Source organism: Caretta caretta, chromosome 6 (genome assembly GCF_965140235.1).
Source record: "Caretta caretta isolate rCarCar2 chromosome 6, rCarCar1.hap1, whole genome shotgun sequence".
NCBI classification, from domain to species: domain Eukaryota; kingdom Metazoa; phylum Chordata; order Testudines; family Cheloniidae; genus Caretta; species Caretta caretta.
Window position 1 is genome coordinate 70149614 of NC_134211.1, and position 20890 is coordinate 70170503.

The following is a 20890-nucleotide window of genomic DNA, read 5'->3' on the forward strand; positions in this document are numbered from 1 at the left end:
ACCTATGAAGAGTGAACCTAAGAAAAGATGGAATTTGGGAATTCATAATGTGGAAAAAGATTAGCTCTAGTGACAGTGACCGAGACCTAGCATTACATGTGTTATCAGAAGCTGGAGTCAGCGATGGCATCTGGGTCATACCTTTGATCAAAGGAGTTCATACAAGAATGGAGCATGATATTGGAGCTGCCATCTCACTGATTTCTGTATTTACCTATCACCAGACTTTGTCACTAGTTCCTCTGGAATAAACTTACACAGTTCTGAAGACTTATACTGGAGAAAAGTTTGGTCCCAAAAGGGATACTCCAGGTGAAGTTTCAACTAGGTGGACAATCAGTTGTTTTACACTTACAATATGTGATTGAAGGAAAGTATCCACAATTATTTGGTAGATCTTGGCTTGAGACACACTCAATGTGAGTTGGACTGAGATCAAGGCGATCATGAAAGCATCTCAAAATCTTCAGGAAATACTTGACAGTCATTCTAAAGTTTTTGAAAAAGAACTTGTACAGATGAGCAACAAGTCAGTGAAGCTCACTGTTAAGTGTGACAGCCAGCCAAAATATTGCCAGTGCAGAGTTGTGCCTTATGCTCTGAAGCCTCTGGTGGAGGCTAATTTGGACCGTTGAGTGAACATTGGCATCTTGTCACTGGTTTCACACAGTGAGTGGGCTACACCCATTATACCAGTGATCAAGAAGGATGGCTAAGGTCAAATTTGTGGAGATTTCAAAGTGATGCTGAATCCAGCTTTATGTGGAGACCAGTATCCACTACCTCCTATTGAAGATTTGTTTGCTACCCTTAGTGGAAGATGTTGTTTCAATAATTTGGATTTGCTCAACGTATACCTACAAATAGAGATTGATGCAGCGTCTCACAATCAACACACATAAAGGTTTATTTTGTTACAACAAGTGGCTTTCTGGTATCACATCAAAACCTGCCCTGTTCCAGAAAGCCATGGATGAGATCCTGAAGGGACTGAATGGCATACAATTTTATTTGGACAATGTCCTTGTTACCGGAAATGATCAAGAGTGCTTTTTTCAATTTATATTTGGCAACATTTTCTTTTGCATTCAGACCTGTCACAGTCTTTTTTGTAGAGACACAGGAAACCATGGCAGTCACTTCTAGAACAGATCACTGCAATGTGCTCTGTACAACTACTCCTGAGAACTACTTAGAACGTTCATCTGGTACAGAATGACTGCCTATTTACTTCTCATTGGAAGCATGCTATGCTTGTGTTCCACAGATTGCACTGGCTTCGAGTTTGTTTCCGAGTGACCTAGCCCTAAATGTTTAGGTCCTGGCTTCCCGTCTCCCTGTAGGATACCTCAGCACTTAAGATGCTAGACACACATCCTCCTGGTCAAACAGGACAGGGCTAGTGACAGGACATTTTCAGTTAAAAGCGTTTTACACTAGAATTTACTACCACCACCATTCTGATCCAGCGGAGCCAAACCATTGACCTTCAGGCAAGCTAGGAGGCTTATCTATTTCTCTAGGCCTTTATGAGGGGGTGGTTAAGTGGGTGAGAGTGGATTGGAAGGAGAAGAGTTGTGGTTCTAAAGGGCTGGGTAGGTATTAATGTGACATTCTTTAATATGTATGTTTATGTTATGTAGGCACTTAGAGCAATGAATAGGGGATTTAACAATACATACATAAAGTCTCTAAGCCAAGACCACATGTCTGGGTTGCAAATGCTGTAGGGGAATTAAAAAAAAACAACTACTTCCATTGGAATTTAAATAACCAGAACATATCATGAGCATTTTTTAGATTGTTCTTACAAAAAATCTTGTTTTTATAAGCCTAGATTTTTGGAGTCAATCTGATTTGACCTGTCCCTTTCAAAGGTGACATGTTAAAGGATTTTTTTAAAATTATTTTGCATTTTTCTTGCCACTTTATGATGCATAAGGATGGCCTGAAACTGCTTGCTTCATATGTAACCAGTATTGGGGATGGTCTTCTCTAATTTAGCTGAAGGACCTGCTTGCTGTCTCTAAGCACGTTAGTGAACTTTTTGCACCTTAATTGAAAGGGTGGAGGTGTGAATATTTAGCAAAGATATCCTCCGTCCAGAATGCTAAGTTTACTTTTGTGACAGTATGACTGCTCAGAGCTCCGGTACGAAACTGCAGAAAAACCTGAGTGTCTCTGGATTAAGTTTAGAAGTGTGTGCAACAAGAGTGATGTAGTGGTGGGAGTCTGCTATAGACCACCGGACCAGGGGGATGAGGTGGATGAGGCTTTCTTCCGGCAGCTCACGGAAGCTACTGGATCGCATGCCCTGATTCTCATGGGTGACTTTAATTTTCCTGATATCTGCTGGGAGAGCAATACAGCGGTGCATAGACAATCCAGGAAGTTTTTGGAAAGCGTAGGGGACAATTTCCTGGCGCAAGTGCTAGAGGAGCCAACTAGGGGGGGCGCTTTTCTTGACCTGCTGCTCACAAACCGGGTAGAATTAGTGGGGGAAGCAAAAGTGGATGGGAATCTGGGAGGCAGTGACCATGAGTTGGTTGAGTTCAGGATCCTGACACAGGGAAGAAAGGTAAGCAGCACGATACGGACCCTGGACTTCAGGAAAGCAGACTTCGACTCCCTCAGGGAACGGATGGCCAGGATCCCCTGGGGGGGGACTAACTTGAAGGGGAAAGGAGTCCAGGAGAGCTGGCTGTATTTCAAGGAATCCCTGTTGAGGTTACAGGGACAAACCATCCTGATGTGTCGAAAGAATAGTAAATATGGCAGGCGACCAGCTTGGCTTAATGGTGAAATCTTAGCGGATCTTAAACATAAAAAAGAAGCTTACAAGAAGTGGAAGGTTGGACATATGACCAGGGAAGAGTATAAAAATATTGCTCGGGCATGTAGGAATGTTATCAGGAGGGCCAAATCGCACCTGGAGCTGCAGCTAGCCAGAGATGTCAAGAGTAACAAGAAGGGTTTCTTCAGGTATGTTGGCAACAAGAAGAAAGCCAAGGAATGTGTGGGCCCCTTACTGAATGAGGGAGGCAAACTAGTGACAGAGGATGTGGAAAAAGCTAATGTACTCAATGCTTTTTTTGCCTCTGTTTTCACTAACAAGGTCAGCTCCCAGACTGCTACGCTGGGCATCACAAAATGGGGAAGAGATGGCCAGCCCTCTGTGGAGATAGAGGTGGTTAGGGACTATTTAGAAAAGCTGGACGTGCACAAGTCCATGGGGCCGGACGAGTTGCATCCGAGAGTGCTGAAGGAACTGGCGGCTGTGATTGCAGAGCCATTGGCCATTATCTTTGAAAACTCGTGGCGAACCGGGGAAGTCCCAGATGACTGGAAAAAGACTAATGTAGTGCCAATCTTTAAAAAAGGGAAGAAGGAGGATCCTGGGAACTACAGGCCAGTCAGCCTCACTTCAGTCCCTGGAAAAATCATGGAGCAGGTCCTCAAAGAATCAATCCTGAAGCACTTGCATGAGAGGAAAGTGATCAGGAACAGCCAGCATGGATTCACCAAGGGAAGGTCATGCCTGACTAATCTAATGGCCTTTTATGATGAGATTACTGGTTCTGTGGATGAAGGGAAAGCAGTGGATGTATTGTTTCTTGACTTTAGCAAAGCTTTTGACACGGTTTCCCACAGTATTCTTGTCAGCAAGTTAAGGAAGTATGGGCTGGATGAATGCACTATAAGGTGGGTAGAAAGCTGGCTAGATTGTCGGGCTCAACGGGTAGTGATCAATGGCTCCATATCTAGTTGGCAGCCGGTATCAAGTGGAGTACCCCAAGGGTCGGTCCTGGGGCCAGTTTTGTTCAATATCTTCATAAATGATCTGGAGGATGGTGTGGATTGCACTCTCAGCAAATTTGCAGATGATACTAAACTGGGAGGAGTGGTAGATACGCTGGAGGGGAGGGATAGGATACAGAAAGACCTAGACAAATTGGAGGATTGGGCCAAAAGAAATCTGATGAGGTTCAATAAGGATAAGTGCAGGGTCCTGCACTTAGGACGGAAGAACCCAATGCACAGCTACAGACTAGGGACCGAATGGCTAGGCAGCAGTTCTGCGGAAAAGGACCTAGGGGTAACAGTGGACGAGAAGCTGGATATGAGTCAGCAGTGTGCCCTTGTTGCCAAGAAGGCCAATGGCATTTTGGGATGTATAAGTAGGGGCATAGCGAGCAGATCGAGGGACGTGATCGTTCCCCTCTATTCGACATTGGTGAGGCCTCATCTGGAGTACTGTGTCCAGTTTTGGGCCCCACACTTCAAGAAGGATGTGGATAAATTGGAGAGAGTCCAGCGAAGGGCAACAAAAATGATTAGGGGACTGGAACACATGAGTTATGAGGAGAGGCTGAGGGAGCTGGGATTGTTTAGCCTGCAGAAGAGAAGAATGAGGGGGGATTTGATAGCTGCTTTCAACTACCTGAAAGGGGGTTCCAAAGAGGATGGCTCTAGACTGTTCTCAATTGTAGCAGATGACAGAACGAGGAGTAATGGTCTCAAGTTGCAGTGGGGGAGGTTTAGATTGGATATTAGGAAAAACTTTTTCACTAAGAGGGTGGTGAAACACTGGAATGCGTTACCTAGGGAGGTGGTAGAATCTCCTTCCTTAGAGGTTTTTAAGGTCAGGCTTGACAAAGCCCTGGCTGGGATGATTTAACTGGGAATTGGTCCTGCTTTGAGCAGGGGGTTGGACTAGATGACCTTCTGGGGTCCCTTCCAACCCTGATATTCTATGATTCTATGATTCTATGACAATGTAGCCCTCTGTCCACACCCTACACACTATTATAATAAATGTTGAACAAACTATGCCTTGAGAGGTATCACCTAAAAACTCATAATTTGCTGGTCAGTGTTGTCCTGATAAAATGTGTGGCAATATTGTATGTGAAGTTATAATATTTCTCTGTATAATGTTGTTAACACATGTTCCAAACCACAGCAGAAGTTAGCAAACAGGTCTGTCTCAAACAAAGGAATGTGTGCGCTACTTAATTTGCATTTAAGTAGTAAACAGAGTCATCAAGCAGGAAGGGTAGACAAAGAAACTCCAAACAGGTGAGGAAAAGCAGCAGGGAACATCCTTCTCTGTAGACTTTTTGTCTCCAGAATCTCCGCTGGAAATGGTTTCCAAGAGGGGGACTGACAATATAAAAAGGAGAGACAGACACCCCAACGCACCCCTCCTCTCTGTCCATCAATTCATGTTCCAGAGGTGACAAAGAAGCACCTATTGAACTGGAAAAGGGGTCCTGGCCTAAGCAGTTTGGTCAGTAAGACTGCTGAGAGTATGTGGTGAGAAAAACTTTGCTTTGAATTTAACATAGTTTATGTTAAGCACCAGTTGCACTTTACCTTTATTTTTCTTGTAACCGTTTCTGACTTTTATGCCTCATTACTTGCACTCACTTAAAATCTCACTTTGTAGTTAATAAACTTTTGCTTGTTCTAATCTAGCGTGTTTAAGTTGAAGTGTCTGGGAAACTCTATTTGGGCTAACAAGGTGGCGTGTGCATATTATTTCTATTAAAGAAATGTGGACTTTATATGAATTTGTACTGCTTAGGAGAGGGCTGGGTAATTCAAGACATACATTTCTGGGAGGAAATCTGGGACTGGGAGTGTGTAGGGGTCACCTTGCAGTATGACCAAGGCTGATAAGAACAAAGGTGTGGTTGGCTGGCTGCAGCACACACAGATGTAGCTGGGAGTGACTTGCATGCTGGAAGCTGGTTGTGAGCAGTCCAGGGAAGAGGCAACAGCAGTAAAGCATTATAAAGGGCACCCTAGGTTGGAGGACGGGGTGACATAGCTGCTCATTAGTCTGGATTGTCACTGGGTATTGGAATAGGTGTTAGTTTAAAATCTGTTGGTTTTGTTTTGTCTAAAAATCCCTTTCCTTCCTAGTTGTTTGTTTTTTGGAGGGGAGAGGTTTTTTTGCAGGGGAGGTTGAGGGTTTTTTTTCTTTCTTTCAGTCTTTTTTACTCTTATGGTATGGTCATTTCCTTAGTTCTCCAGTTCACAATAGGGAATTCTACCAACGCTTAAATGACATGGCAGTAAAAACCCCAGAAGCCACTGGAGCCTTGTCTAAAAGAGAGACCCCACCACCAGAGCAGCTGAACTGGTGGTGCTATCAGTGGGAATTTTTTTTACTACAATTCCCTAGTGCAGAAAGGCTTTCAGGGTAGATCAGCCTAAATTTCTAATGTAAAAATGAGCAGAAGGATTTTTTTAAAACCTTTCAGTTCTTTATACATCATAAAGAAGCAAAAGGTACAAGCCCAAATATTTTTTCTGTGGTAGGTTGCCTTTAAGAAGGAAGTTGAAAATTTTTTGTGTTATTCCTCTCTTCCAGAGAAACTATACTTTAAATTTGGGAGGCATTATAGTAAACAATTTTAATGACAGGAGATTATTCTGTTGGGCTGTGACTTGTACAGAGGTCTTTCATGCTCTGCCTGTATTTTTTTTCTCCTTGTCTTTTTAATCAGACCTCTTGTATGGAGCTGCCAGAGGAGCTGCATCAGCTGGCAGATTTCCAAAAGTTGCGAAGAGAGACAGCATTAAAAAAGTACAAGGTAAATGAGGAGGGTCTCTTGATCAGACCACCTCTGGAATCCAAAGGAAAGAAGGCAGTGGAGGTGGAAGAAAAACAAGGAGAGGATAGTGGTTGGCTTTCTTCTAATGGAGCAGCCTTACAAAAGACATCCTTCCATCCCCAAGATCCACTTCATCAAAATTATGATGAGCAAAAGCAAGTGGTAGATCACTGGGAAAATAAAAAGTCTATAATTGGCTGTAAAAATCCACCCTTGGAAATGGAGGCAGGAGCAAGAGACTTGATCAGCTGGAACTCTGTATCAGAGAACAACAAAGCAACGGGGAAGGGATTCTCTCCAATGCAGAAACCTCACACACAGGCTGCTCGATCTTTAAAAGAAGAGATAAGTCTATTGTTCATGGGAAACAAGGATGAAGACTTACTTTGTGCAAAGCAAAGCGCCATTGTGTCTGCCTATACCCCTCCAAAAATTAGCCGTTCTTTTCAAGATTCATTCCAGGTTCCACGGCAGCCCTCGCTTTCTGTACTGCCTCCTTGCCCAGTCCTAGAGACTGTTGGTTTGTGGCAGAACCCATCTTCGAAGATGACCCAGACCCACATTTCCCATTTCCCAGTAAGGCCAGAAGGGGAAAGGAATTCCGCTGTTCGCTTTGCCTTCCCTTCAGGTCTCAGCTCCCGGATGCCGGCACCAAGCCCTGCAGGAAAATAGCAGAATTATTTTTATTACTCTTTCAAAAAAAGAAAATATAATTGTCTCCACTGTCCTGTCTGTACAAGTGTCTTCGAGAATTTTTAGGTATTGGAGAAAAATATTTCATTTCTATGTTCCCCACTGGTTGAAATAGTTCTACAGAACTCTCACCCAGTTCTAGCAAAGTTTTTGTAGTGCAGACGAGGCCCTACTGTGGATATAGCTTGCTGGTATAGTTTATATCAGTTCCCTGAACAAAATAAGCTATAATAGCAAAAGCACTCTTGCGCAGGTATAACTGCATTTTACATAGGACTTTTGCTGGTATAAAAAAATCACATCCCTAAATGACATTACTATATCTGCAAAAGTTTCTAGTGTAGACCTGGCCTCAGTGTGACAACACTAATGTAGATTCAGCTCCATCATTTTCACAAACTGCTAAAGTAACTGAGCTGTGTAGCATGGGATTGTTCAAGATTGTCCATGATTTGGTAAATACATATATTTAAGTATTGCATGGTCAGCACTTTTGATATTTTGGAAGAGAAAATCACCTCATTCTGTTGGGAGTGGGGGGAGAAATGAGAAGGTTGTGTTGTGAAGTTTTGTGGCTGGTTGTCTCCAGTAAGATTTCACTGAGCACTAACAGTGTACATAACAGGAAGGAGGTGTGGTTCTCTGTCCCAAGAAGATTGCAATCTTTGGTCCCCTCATTCTTAGATTGCAGAGTTACATTAATGAAATGTGAGTCTGTTTCACTATCATATGGAATCCAGGGTTGGTGCTTTTGAATGTATAAAAATACTTGTTTGAGTTGTGTTGACTGGGACACAAACTGTTGAGTCATTGATTTCCAGTTGTCAGCCTGTGATGTATATGTGCATTTTTGAAGTATTATTGCCAGGGAAAACAAACTCCATATATTTTTACAAACAATACTAAACTAGCAGTTCCCAAATAGGACTTTCTTTTGGTACTGGCTTACTTTTTTTCATTGTTGTGTGGAAGGTGTTTCAGAGGTGGATTATGCTCCCTATATCAGTGCATTTTGGGGCTAAAGAGAGACAAGCTTCCACAAGTTCTCTGAAACATTTACAGTGCTCTGAATTTAAGAAAAAAAATCCAGGGTCTCCTGTCATGGTTTAAATAGAAAAATAAAATCAGTTTGAAACAAGCTTCTCAATTTTTTTAGTTTTTTAAACTTAAACTCAAGGCTCTGAAAACCAGACACTACAGAGTTAAGGTGAACACCCACCTAACCTTAACTCTGCCCTCTGGAGCTGGCAATGGGAATAATCTGTGTGTGCTCAAGCTCTGTTCATTATATTATAAGTTGCTGTATTGAATAATGGAGGGATGAGTTGGAGAAGTTTGGCTGAGCTGTGAGATGAGGCAACCTGGGGGGGGGGGTCCTTCCTCTCTGAGGGGGTTTCCTGAGTGCTCTGCCTGACCCTTGCCCCATGTGTGTGATAAATGCATAATTCCCCTGCGGGTTGCAGTTTAGTATCTCTAGAATGGTGGCAGTTATTCAAGCACATACTAGCTTGCATAACAGTAGCAGTGAAGCTTCAGCAGCAAAGGCTCTACAGCCCTGTCTGAGACCCTGGATACGTACTTGAGAATCTAGCTTGTGCTGCCACCCCTGCTAGGGTGGCTTCACTGCTATTGGTATTTGAGCTAACTAAATCAAAGCTAACTTGGGTATGTCAACTCATTCTTCAGTCACACCTGTTTGCAGTTGTCATAAACATACAGCTAAGAGTAACCTAGAATTCCTCCTTACCTGTAAGGGGTTAAAAAGCTCAAATAGCCTGGTTGGCACCTGACCAACAGGACCAATGGGGAAAGAAGATACTTTCAAATCTTGGGAGAGGGGAAGGTTTTGTTTGAGCTCTTTGTTTTGTGTGGGGGTTCTCTCTTGGGACTGAGAGGGGTCAGACAGAAATCCATCTTCTCCAACCCATCCCAATCCAAGTCTCCAATGTTGCAACCAATATAGGTAAACCAGGCAAGGTGAATTAGTTTATCTTTTGTTTTTCTTGTGAATTTTCCCTGTGCTAAGAGGGAGGTTTATTCCTGTTTTCTGTAACTTTAAGGTTTTGCCCAGAGGGGGATCCTCTGTGTTTTGAATCTGAATACCCTGTAAAGTATTTTCCATTCTGATTTTACAGAGATGATTTTTACCTTTCTTTTTTTTAAATAAAATCCTTCTTTTAAGAACCTGAGTGATTTTTCCATTGTTCCAAGACCCAGGAGTTTGTGTCTTTGATCATTTTGTAACCAATTGGTTAGGATATTATTCTCAAGCCTTCCCAGGAAAGGGGGTATAAGGGCTTGGGGGGATTGCTGGGGGAAGAGGAACTCCAATTGGTCTTTTTCCTTGGTTCTTTGTAAAATCACTTGGTGGTGGCAGCGTTACTTAAATCCAAGGTACAAGGGAGAATTTGTGCCTGGGGAGTTTTTAACGTAAGCTGGTAGAAATAAGCTTGGGGGGTCTTTCATGCGGGTTCTCACGTCTGTACCCTAGAGTTCAGAGTGGGGAGAGAACCCTGACAGCAGTGTAGACATACCCACAGCAGGGCAGGTCTTCCCCAGTTACTCGCTCTCTGCGGGGTCTGGCGGATCCCCTGAATACCAACGCACACAGAAGGCAGGAAGGGGGGTTAGAGCTCCACACATTGCAGCTGATAGGAGGAGACTGGAGAGGGACTCATAACTCCTGGAGGTGCAACATCCTCCAGCTCCAGGCTCATATGGGGAAATAGGGAGAGGGGCTCAGACTTCCTCCAGAGGGGCAGGCCCCCTCAAGATCTTGGCTCACCTATGAGGGGAAGGGAGTAAGGCTGGACCCACCAAAGGGGCATTGATGAATCAGTGCTGGAACTATGGTATAATAATCCCTCAGGTGGAAAAGTAGACACATGCCCAGCAATCATTCTCCCATATCTGCCCAGGGCATGTGTAATTTATTATCTTTCAGAAAACAGAGGCTCTTCTAAATTAGCAGGGTGAATTTCCCGAAGAGAAAAATAACCCTTGACCTTGGCAGATAGTACCAACATGCCTATGGATCATTTTTAGATTTCTGCTAACCTTAGGGTTCATGTTTACATTGCATGCGTGTAGCTCCGGTTCCACAGACAGCATGTCCCCTTGAGCCACACATGTAATGTGAAAATGGAAGGCTGGAAACCCTCTTGGCTAGTCTTTCTACATGTGTGCTTTTCAATTGCTTTGCTGTGTGAGTGTTTGGCATGTACTATTCTAGAGAGGTAAACTGTTTCTATAATAAATATTTCAACATTGCTTCCCAAAGGGGCAGCAGGTGACATGCACTAGCTGAGATAAATGTTGCATAACTGAGATCTGTTGGGGGAGGATCAGAGCCATGATTTGAGGCCCAGGGTTGTGTGTGTGGGTCTATTGGGGGGAATTGATAAACTATTGATATTGTGAAATGCTATTCTTTTCCAGGGCCTGTATTTCAGGAACCCCTGGCTCAAATGACCCAAAATTTAGACCACTAACCCTACTCCACATCCTCATGAGGCACAGCAAATTTCAAGACAATCTTTAAACAGAAAGGGCATCTGAACCTTTACTATAAGAAAGCCGATGCTGCACAATAATAAATTTAAAAAAAACATACTTCAGGGATCTTTCTATTAGCACACTCTTGATTGGATAGAAGTTTGAGGAAAAGTGGGAGGCACGATATTCAAGCAGGCCTTCCCTTGTTGCAGTGGGGGAACTTTGCATAGCCATATACTCCTAACTGGAGTTAGGTCGGGAGAAGAACAGAAGCCAATGAACTATGATGTCCAGGGGACTCCCAGAGCCATTCTCCCCTTGTTGCAGCGTGTGGACTCTATATGCATGCACACCTCATTGGATTGAACTCGGGGCAGGCTGGCACTTAGCACTGCATCTGCAAGGTTCTTTATCAGCCTTCACTAACCTCCACAACAACCGGGAGAATGGTAAATATTATCCCTATTTTAATAACAGGGAAGGTAAAGTGAAGAGAGGCGAAGAGGCTTACCCAAAACCAGATAGGAACTCTGCAGGAGATATACCATTCTTGAGACATTTACAAGTGCCTCAGTGGTTTATAATATCACTTGGCTGCAGCCCTCACTACCCACGATTTTAAAGAAGATAAAAAGCAGAGTATCTTTGTTGAAGAAAAAGGAGTATTTGTGGCATCTTAGAGACTAACCAATTTATTTGAGCATAAGCTTTTGTGAGCTACAGCTCACTTCATCGGATGCTCACGAAAGCTTATGCTCAAATAAATTGGTTAGTCTCTAAGGTGCCACAAGTCCTCCTTTTCTTTTTGCGCATACAGACTAACACGGCTGCTACTCTGAAACCTTTGTTGAAGGTTAGCTCAAACCCTTGGCTTGGGTCTTTCTAAGTAGTAGGGCCATATATTAAAGGTAGAAGCACCTTGTTAGAGAAACTCATAGGTGCGCTCTATAGCATAGTCACAAATAAAATTGTTTCTTAAGTTACATTCAATTCATGTTTATTAGAGCTGCTTAATACTTAGTATAAGATACTTTGTTTAAAATAAATACATCAAAAACCTGTAAGGAGTTTAGTATCATGGCAACGAGCCTGGTATAAAAACATAGAATGTGGTTTGTGATCCCTCTGTGGACTTACTTGAGATCATGGCAACCATGAATTAATTAGAAAATCCTAAAGTAATGTGACTACTGCAGCTGTTGATCACTCTTGTGTACAGAATATTTTGAATGTGGTCTGTACATATTTTAGCATAACCTGCAGTCTTCCTGCTCAAAATCCTGAGTTTAATTAATTAATTGTTTACTAGTTACTTCAGGATATCCTTTGCCTCTGATGATGACAATTCCTGAAGCAACCAATCGTTCCTGAAGCAGTTGAGTGGCCCAGTTGTGAGACCAGATCCTTCATTTTGGCATACAGTAAGGAAGGACTGAAGGTGGTGTAGAATGGATGGGAAAGGAGTACAGGGAATATGTATTGCAGATATGATTAGTTGCAAGTAGGCCCACTACAAGATGTTTCCACATCCACGGCAGTTTCCACGGTATGCATCCGATTAAGTGAGCTGTAGCTCACGAAAGCTCATGCTCAAATAAATTGGTTAGTCTCTAAGGTGCCACAAGTACTCCTTTTCTTTTTGCGAATACAGACTAACACAGCTGTTACTCTGAAACCTGTACAAGATGATAGTACAGCTGGTCTGCTTTCTTCTGAAAAGGCACTAAAATGTGTGCTTACTCTAGTGCAGAGACCATCCTGGCTTCCGAGTAGCAGTAATAAAGGAGCTCAGCTGCAGTGTCTTGTCCAGGGATTCTAGAAATCCATTTGCCACAGAAAAATGCAGAATTTACATTTTTACAGAGTATCTTTAGTTTTTGCATTTTGTAAAAAAATAAAAACATTAGCTATTAACTGAATTTTACTGAAAGTACTGGTGTCACTTACTCAGTACACACAAACTTCCCCCTTTGTGGTTGATTTTTGAATGCGCTTTAAATTTACATAGCTAAACATACTCCAATAAACTGCTTCTGGTGTATAGAGGTTACTCAGTGGTGTTTAGGAGTTCATGTTTTAATGCATCTCAAATTTCACTTCAACCTCCAGACATAATTAAAATTATGGAAAGATGCCGAACACTAAAAATCACCCCTTAACATTGTGTCACTGAGGTTGTAAAGGACAAATTTCACATTGATGGTGATATGCTTTTCTCTACTGTATGCAGCAAAGCTATAGATTATGTTTGAAGGCAGTCACTTGTAGAACACATGGAAAGCGCTAAACATAAACTGAATTAAAAGAAATGAAAACAAAAGACCTAAAACAGCGCAGCCATTGACAACATTAAAGAAACAATGCACTGTGACTGGATCATTCTATTAATTGTATTTTATTATGATTGATGGCACTGGTAGGTTTTGAACTAGCTTAACAATTGGAAATATATCAATAAAACATTGTGTTCAACCGATACCTATATATATTATGGCTAGAAAAACTAAAGTTCAGCATTTAATTTTAATTGTAGAAAAATGCAGATTTTAATGTTTTTTTATCTGAGAATTTTGGAGGTTTTATCACAGAAAACTGGGATCCCTGCCAATGTTCCCTCTATTTTTTGACAGGACGTGTGTGCAAAAACATTCTTCTGTGCAAATTTTTGTGTGCATAGTGTTTCGTTGTGTGCACGGGGTTTAGGATCTGTGTGCACACGGAAATGCGCACAGCTTAGAGGGAACAATGATGCCTGCTTATGTCCCACTACTGCTACCCCAACTTGTCACCTGGCTCTTCCTACTATCCATCTTGCTTCACACCAAGCTCCTACCTATATATCTCAAAATCTATCACAATACATTTCTAGGAGACTTGATTACTCAAAGGATTAGTAACAAGATATAAAATCTTGAACTTCTGGTCTAGCGTTCATGTCCAGTTCTGACAGTTGTGAATTAAACTACTTGATGGGTTTTGATAGTTTACACATGAGTGAGTGAGTGAGCGAGTGAGTGATTGGTCTCAGTCCAGGTCTCCATAGCCAAATGTCTACATTGCAAATACCCCCATTAGCACATGTACTGGTTGCTTCAATAGCAGAGGCCACGGATTGAATGGGCCTGAAGACTGAGCTGCTTCTCAACTTGGTGGTGATCCCTCTGGATTGACACTGGTGATAAAACATGGAGAAGTCATTCTTCATGGCACAGATTGTCTCTTTATTTATATATTACCCAGCACAATGGGGCACCAGATCAGGCTTTTGAGTGCTTTCAAAATACATTTTCTACTACTACTAATTCTCCACAGCTGTGAGGCTCGCAACTTGCCCTGGCACTTTGGTGTGCATCTTGCAGCTCTCAGTCCTGCCCTTTATGGTCTTATTCAGGAGGGAAATCCTGTGCCCAGGTAAGGGGTGCGTATCTCTTGCATGCAGAAGGACCCCACTCTGTGCCTCCACCACATCCAGGAAGAGATGAGCATGGAGCAAGGTGCAGTTGCACAGCTGGGGGGGAAATCAGCAGTCACTTAACCCCGCTCATCGTTGCTGCCTGCCCGATGGGAGGGTGCTCCAGTTGGACTACTGCAACTGCCCCTTGACCACTTGCTTGCGCCTTGTCACAGTGGGGGGGTACTGGCAGGTGGCTGCTGCCTGTGCCTTGGGGCACCCTGGGGAGACGTAGGAGTCTCACAGAGGCCTTGCTGCCGTGGCCTGCAGCGGAGAGGCCCCACTAGGTCCCTCACCCGCTCCACGCGCACCCACCAAGCCTGGCCAACCACAAACACACGCCCCTTCCGACTATCAGACCCCGCCCCTTCTGATCCTAACCATCGCGAGGGTTTCCTCCTCCCTCACGCGAGATTTGCTGTCTCACCCCGACCACCTTGGCCGAATCCCTTCGGCAATTTTCGTCATTGCCAGGCTCTACCAATCGGACCTAGGAGCGCATCGATGAGTGCGGACCCCGCGCGACAAATGTGTGGGGGGCGGCCCCGGGGTGTGGACGCGGGGGCTGTGCGGCAGAAGCCGCCTTACGCGCGGGGCGGCGGTTGCGGGGTGGGGTTCGGGGTAACGGGTGGGCGTGCGGGGCTCGATTGTTTAGGCCTGGCCATGGCGCCTCTCCTCCCCCCCGCCATGGCTCCCCGTGTCCCTGCTCCTCTCCTCTCAGTGAGCGAAAGTGGCCGCCGCCGCCGTCCCAGCGCCCGCAGCCGCCGCCTCCTCCTCCTCAGCAGCAGCGCGGCCGCCATCTTGGCGAGGCAGGAGCTGAGAGGGCCCCGCGGCAGGAGACAGGCTGAGCCAGCCCAGGCAGCGCAGGGCGAGAGGCCGGGTGGAGAGAGCGGGGGAGCCAGCCCAGGAGACACCCCCAGCCCCCCGCCGCTCCCGCGCCGCAGCCGGGCCCGCCACCCAGGTGAGCTACAGCGGCGGCCGGGCAAGGGCACGCTCGCCCGGGGCGGAGAGCGCCTAGAGGCGGCTGCAGGGCCCGGCCAGGCCGCAGCTTCTCCCCCACCTCCCCCCCCAAGCAGTGGCCGCAGCAGCCGGGTCTCTTCTTAAAGGGGCAGGTCTCTTCTCTCCCTCCCCGGGGACACACCCCGATATCAGCGCGGGGGGAGGGGCCCCCGGGCACGGTTGGCTCTGGAGACCGCTTCGGGCCCCCCCGGACCCTGGAGGAGCTGCCCCTCGAGCGGGGGGAGGGGCGTGTGCGTTGGGCTGGGCTGGGCTGTGGAGCTCGCCGGGGCGATGTGTCCCAGCTTGTACCGGGAAGGCCCACGTGCCCGGGCGCTGCACGACGCGGCAGCCGGGTGTGAGGTGTACTCACACTTGTCATGCACACGCGTAACCGTGTCACACGGGGGGTGACAGCCGGCTCTGCGGGTCGGGCTGGTACCTGGAGCACACGTGCAGTAATCTGCACGCAGATTACTTGCTGCTGCCCAGCGGAGGGAGTCAGGGTGCGTGGCACACCTGTATCTCATACGCATCTCCAGTATTGTCCCATGAAAGTGATAATCAGTGCCATGTCTCCTTATGGCACTTGTAGCACCCAGATGCAATAATGTTGCTCAAAAACAAGGACTGGGGGCTGTTTCATATCTGTACCTATAAGCTCAAGGAATCGTATTGCACAATGGTGCTTGCCGTTGCATGGCTAAAAGAGCTGGGACATGTGTCGTATGTATACTTGTAACATGCATTACCAGCAAAGTGGCACACTGACGTTTGCTGTTGCACAGGCTAATGCTTCTATATATACAGTTGTGTTTGCAGATAGAAAACAGTATTGTTAAAGACGGGATAAATACTTATATCCTGAGTTTAGTCACTCATAACTTTTCCTGAAATCTTGCTGTTAGGACAGTAGATGCAGAGAGGGGATTAAGTTTGTGTGTTTGGTTAATGATCTCCAGTAAACAAGTATCTATGATTTGATGATTATAATTATGGTTGCTGGTGAAAACTTCTCTACTGCTGTTCTTGACTATAGAATGTAAATGCATCCCAAACACACTGCTCCATAGAGACAGAGCCACAACTGTCAGACTAAATATAATCCACCAAACACCAACTGTGCAATGTCCAATTCGTTCACCCACACACTGTAGCTACTTTTGTCATGGGCAGCAAGGGGGAGCTGTAACTGTCCTTTTGACATCACTGATGATGTGAATCATATTTGTACATTTTGCATGTCATCAAGTAATCTTTCATTTATCATTCAGATGTCAAATTTCAATACTCTTTTTATTTTAGATCTTAGATATTTGTTCTTGTATCTTGGAGGAGTATGGGGTGTTTGGCAAGATGTGCATATTGAAATGTATATATGCATTTTATTTTACTGTGCAGCTGAATCAAGTTTCACCAATTTTTGTCAAATCATCAGATCTGAGTATTCCAGTTTCAGTATCTTAAGAATTAAAGGATTCTGACACGTTTGTAAAATCAGCTTTACATTGGCTCCCACAATGTCCTGTACTGGGCAGTGGTGGTTATGAATTTTCTGTATAATGTAAATATGTGACACAGTTCTTAAAATCCTAATCCTGCAATGAGCTTCATGTAGGTGGGTACCTGCACTTATGCGTTGGGTGGGCACAGAGGTTGGTTTATGAGGTACTCCGTGCATATTTAGAGTCTTTGCTGATTAAAAGGTAAAATAAAATAAAGTTAAATATTTTGCTTATGCAGGTAAGTGCACAAGTCAGAAAATGTTGAATTAAGACTCATTGATCAAACTTAATTCTGCTTCCTTGCAAGAGTACATTACCATACAATCTCTATGTGATTGTATAATATTTCTCAATAGTACAGCAATCTTTATCTTACTAATATGATCCTATATAGTAAATTTTCATCTCAGTTATGCCATTTTCCCTTTGCATGCACATGGATATGTGAATAATGTACTATTTTATACTAAAACTGTTTTTTATGGATATTCTTTTAAAATTTTAACAGTTTATATTTCCTTAATTTGAACAAAACTATATTAATACTGTTTAAACATTACTGTCATGTGGCTGTACATCCACCAACATTAAATACATTTTTTCTTTAGTTTATGCAGTAACAAATTCTTCATGTGCTAATGTAGTGGTTCACAAATGAATTTTTACTGTGGACAAACATAGTGACAGCAAATTCATTGTGGCTGCATTTTTGGCAGTTTAAACTGTCATTAATATAATATTTTGTCATGTGATTATTTGGAAGTGTCTTGTAAATAAAATAATCAATTGTGAAGAATAATATGTACTATTAATACTACAAATGTTACATGGGTTTTTATTAACTATATACATTTAAAAAAATTGTAACAATTCTCACGCTTCTTTTTGTAGTAAAGTAGTTGTAAATGTCAATGAACTTTTGTTTGTTTCAAAAGGCTCTTGAAAGGGAATTGTTCAATGTTTCTCTCTCTTCCAGTAGTGATGGCCACACATAAAGTTCCTGGTGGCTGCATGCGGTCATGTGCTGCACTTTAGAATCACTGTTCTAGTGTATTCTTCATAAATAAGACTGCGATTTAGTTACAGAGACCTCTGTGACTTCAGCCAGCCCTGGCTGGGAGCTGCAGGGTCCCCTGCCAGCAGGTGCACCTCCTGCAGCTCCAGGCCACCACAGGCGGCAGGGGGGACACCCGCTGCTCCTGACCGCCACGGGCGGTGGGGTGATCCCCGTCGCTCTCCGGGCGGCACGGGACCCCCGCAGCTCTCCGCCTCTGTGGGCGACAGGAGGGACCTCACCGCTCTCGGGCAGGAGGGACCCCCAGAGCTCCCAGCCTCCGTGGTGGCAGGGGGAACCCCCGGAGTCTGGAGCTGCCAGTGGAGGGGGACCCTGGAGTTCACAGACCACCCGCAGCTGCCCAGGCTCCTTATTTTATTCTGGATATTTTTAGTAAAAGTCAGGGACAGGTCACAGGTTTCCGTGAATTTTTCATTATTGCCTGTGACCTGTCCCTGACTTTTACTAAAAATACCCATGACAAAATCTTAGCCTTATTCATAAACAATATCTTGAAACTAAAAACGTTCTCGGATCAATATGTAATGAAAAAACAAGAAATGGACTGCAATGTGAGCTTGTTCTTAAGGTTTATAGAATGGCAAAAAGCGAGTTAAAGAAAACCTATGTGTTCCCTGTGTCTCATTTATGTTTGCAAGGCAGTATTTTAACATTGTCTAGTAATTGGGGGAACAAGTTCTTACTCACTTGGTTATACTGTATAAATTCTATACCAAGCATACAGCCTGGCAAGCCTGTGTGCTGGAAATCTCCTTAGGGACTGGCGGAAGAAAGATCTTCTCTCCTCTAATGTTCCACAGCCAATATTCCAAACTGGGGTTGAAAATACCTCCAGGTTGGAATTGTACCCCAGCTATGCAGAGGGAAAGGCTGGTGTACCAGGATAACAACAGATGTCCTGAATTACCCTCAACATGCAACTTAATTCTCACTGTGTGGCAAGTGCACGTGAAGCCCCTGTAGACAGGTGCTTCAGGGGGCACAGAATGTGTGTGAGTCTTTGTGCAGGGGCTCCAGAAATCCAGTCCCCTGCCCTCTAGAGCTGGATTTGCCCCTTATTGAACAAGTATATAGTCAATTGCATTGCTTGATTTCTCCAAGTCACTTTTCTAGTCTGCGGTTTACATAGTTAAAGGTGGTATCTGTGTTGCTGGAAGTACTGTCAGACTTTTCTGTTTATTGGGTATATGCATATGTATTAAGGTTTTCTCTTATCCACTTGTGTGTATGTTTCCAATAAAACTGTCATACATGTTTGTAATTCCTTTTTATAATCTGTAGGACCCCAACCCTGATTGGGATATTTGGGTGCAATAATAATGAACCCATTATTCAAAATAGCTAACAGAATGTAATTGATCTTCATCCCACTTAATTTCCTTCTTGAAAAAAATGCAAAAAAAGTAATGTAGCAAAAGGAAATGTACTATAAAAAGATAATAGTGTAAATTCAGCTATGAGGGCCATCAATCAGAGAAGGCAAAGAAATGATCGCTCTTTTTTTTTTTATCCTAAATTGAAAAGGGTCGCAAATGCTCCCCCCCCCCCCCCCCCCAGGTATATGTACGCAGGTAGTCAAAGTAATTTGTATTTATTCAGGCTTAACATTAATGGGGACTGAAATTTATAGGTTCGTAAAATTAAATTTTCTTTGCCTGCCTGCAATCTTTTGTTAATAAATGTACTCGCTTGTTACCCTGAAGTTATACTGAGAAATATTTCCCCAGAAAAAAGAATAAATGGGGACTACACTTGGTTTACTAAGGCCTAGTGTATGCTACGAAGTACTCCTGGGTGGAATTCTGCACCAAAAAATTAAAAATTCTGTGCACAGTATTTTAAAATTCTGGAAATTTTGTCAAAATAACACATATAATCACACCACTTTCAGTTATTTTGATAATTTGTTTCAAAATACTTGTCAGCAAGTATGTCTGTAACAATACAGAAAATTCCTTACTAGATAAATCAGTACAGAACTTTGAATAGTTCATTTAAACTACACTACAGAAACATTTCTTGCACCCCTCCGAAGCAGTGCAAAGGCGTGGAGTGTCAGGGATAATGGATGAGCTGAGGGAGAGGGAAGGAGCTCGGGAGCGAACCTCGTGGGAGCTGGGTGTGGGTGAGAAAAGTATCAAACAGTCTTTTTTGTGGGGAGGGTGGGGGTTGTTGGTGAACCCTGGCTGATGCCTAGCCTTTCCCATTCAGTCAGACACATCTTCCCCCGTCCCTGTGTGGCCCTGCAGTCCCTTTTCCATTTAGCCTCTGGCTTAATGCTGTCACTCTACTGGCTCCTGAGCCCCTGCCCCAGTCTGTTCCTTCCACTAGCCCTTCTGAACCCCATTCTGTGACCCTCCAGTAGCCCTGTGTGCCCTACTCTGTCTTCCCCCACCATATCCCGTGCCTGCTAACCTGGCTCTTTGGGCAGGGTGCTGTTATGAATGCAGCCAGCTGCTGGCTTTTATTGCCAGTCAGCCGTGCTGGCTGGCCTCTGGTGGGCAAAAGACAGAATGTATTTTCTGCGCATAAAAAAATTCTGCTCATGTGGTACAGGAATTCCCCCAAGTGTAAATGAGGGTTTACCTGCATGGCTATATTGGCAAACCCTCCTACTGTAGACATAACTTATACCAGCAAAAGCCCTCTAGTTACCCAAGCAAATTAAGCTGTGCTGGCTAAAGCAGTCTGGTATAACTGCATCTGCACTAGGGCTTTTGTTGGTTAAAAACAGTAAAAAAAAAAAAAAAAAAAATTGCATTCTTAATTGGCATAATTTATACTGGCAAAAGTTTCTGGTGTGGACGTGGCCTTCAGCCTCTTTGTGTATGTTTGTTTTTAAATTGGATGCTTACCTTGGGAACATTGTTGCTGTTGATGCTATTTCTTGCACCATTCTGATGTTATGTTTTATATGTCACAATGGAGAATTTTCCTGGAAAAAGAAAAATGAAATGTATCTCTTAGAGAGTGGAGAGAAATACAATTTGTCTGGGATTCTTTGGCTCTGGAAAAACTCTTGTAACGGCTCTTAGTTAGAATGCAAAACATG

The 20890-nt window shown here is 43.9% G+C and overlaps 2 protein-coding genes across 12 annotated transcripts in view; both read left to right on the forward strand.

Annotated features, from left to right (window-relative positions):
* EXD1 (exonuclease 3'-5' domain containing 1) overlaps window positions 1–9500 on the forward strand; it is a 36237-nt gene extending 26737 nt beyond the window's left edge. For all 11 annotated transcript variants that reach the window (XM_048853142.2, XM_048853143.2, XM_048853144.2 and 8 more), the window contains one exon: window positions 6516–9500. In XM_048853142.2, the coding sequence (XP_048709099.2) occupies window positions 6516–7295 (780 nt within the window). In that variant the 3' untranslated portion in view covers window positions 7296–9500. The remainder of the gene's footprint in view (window positions 1–6515) is intronic.
* Window positions 9501–14897: 5397 nt separating this feature from the next.
* Window positions 14898–20890, forward strand: part of INO80 (INO80 complex ATPase subunit) — a 134181-nt gene continuing 128188 nt past the window's right edge. The window contains exon 1 of the mRNA XM_048853134.2: window positions 14898–15223. The gene's annotated coding sequence lies outside the window, so the exon portion shown is untranslated. The remainder of the gene's footprint in view (window positions 15224–20890) is intronic.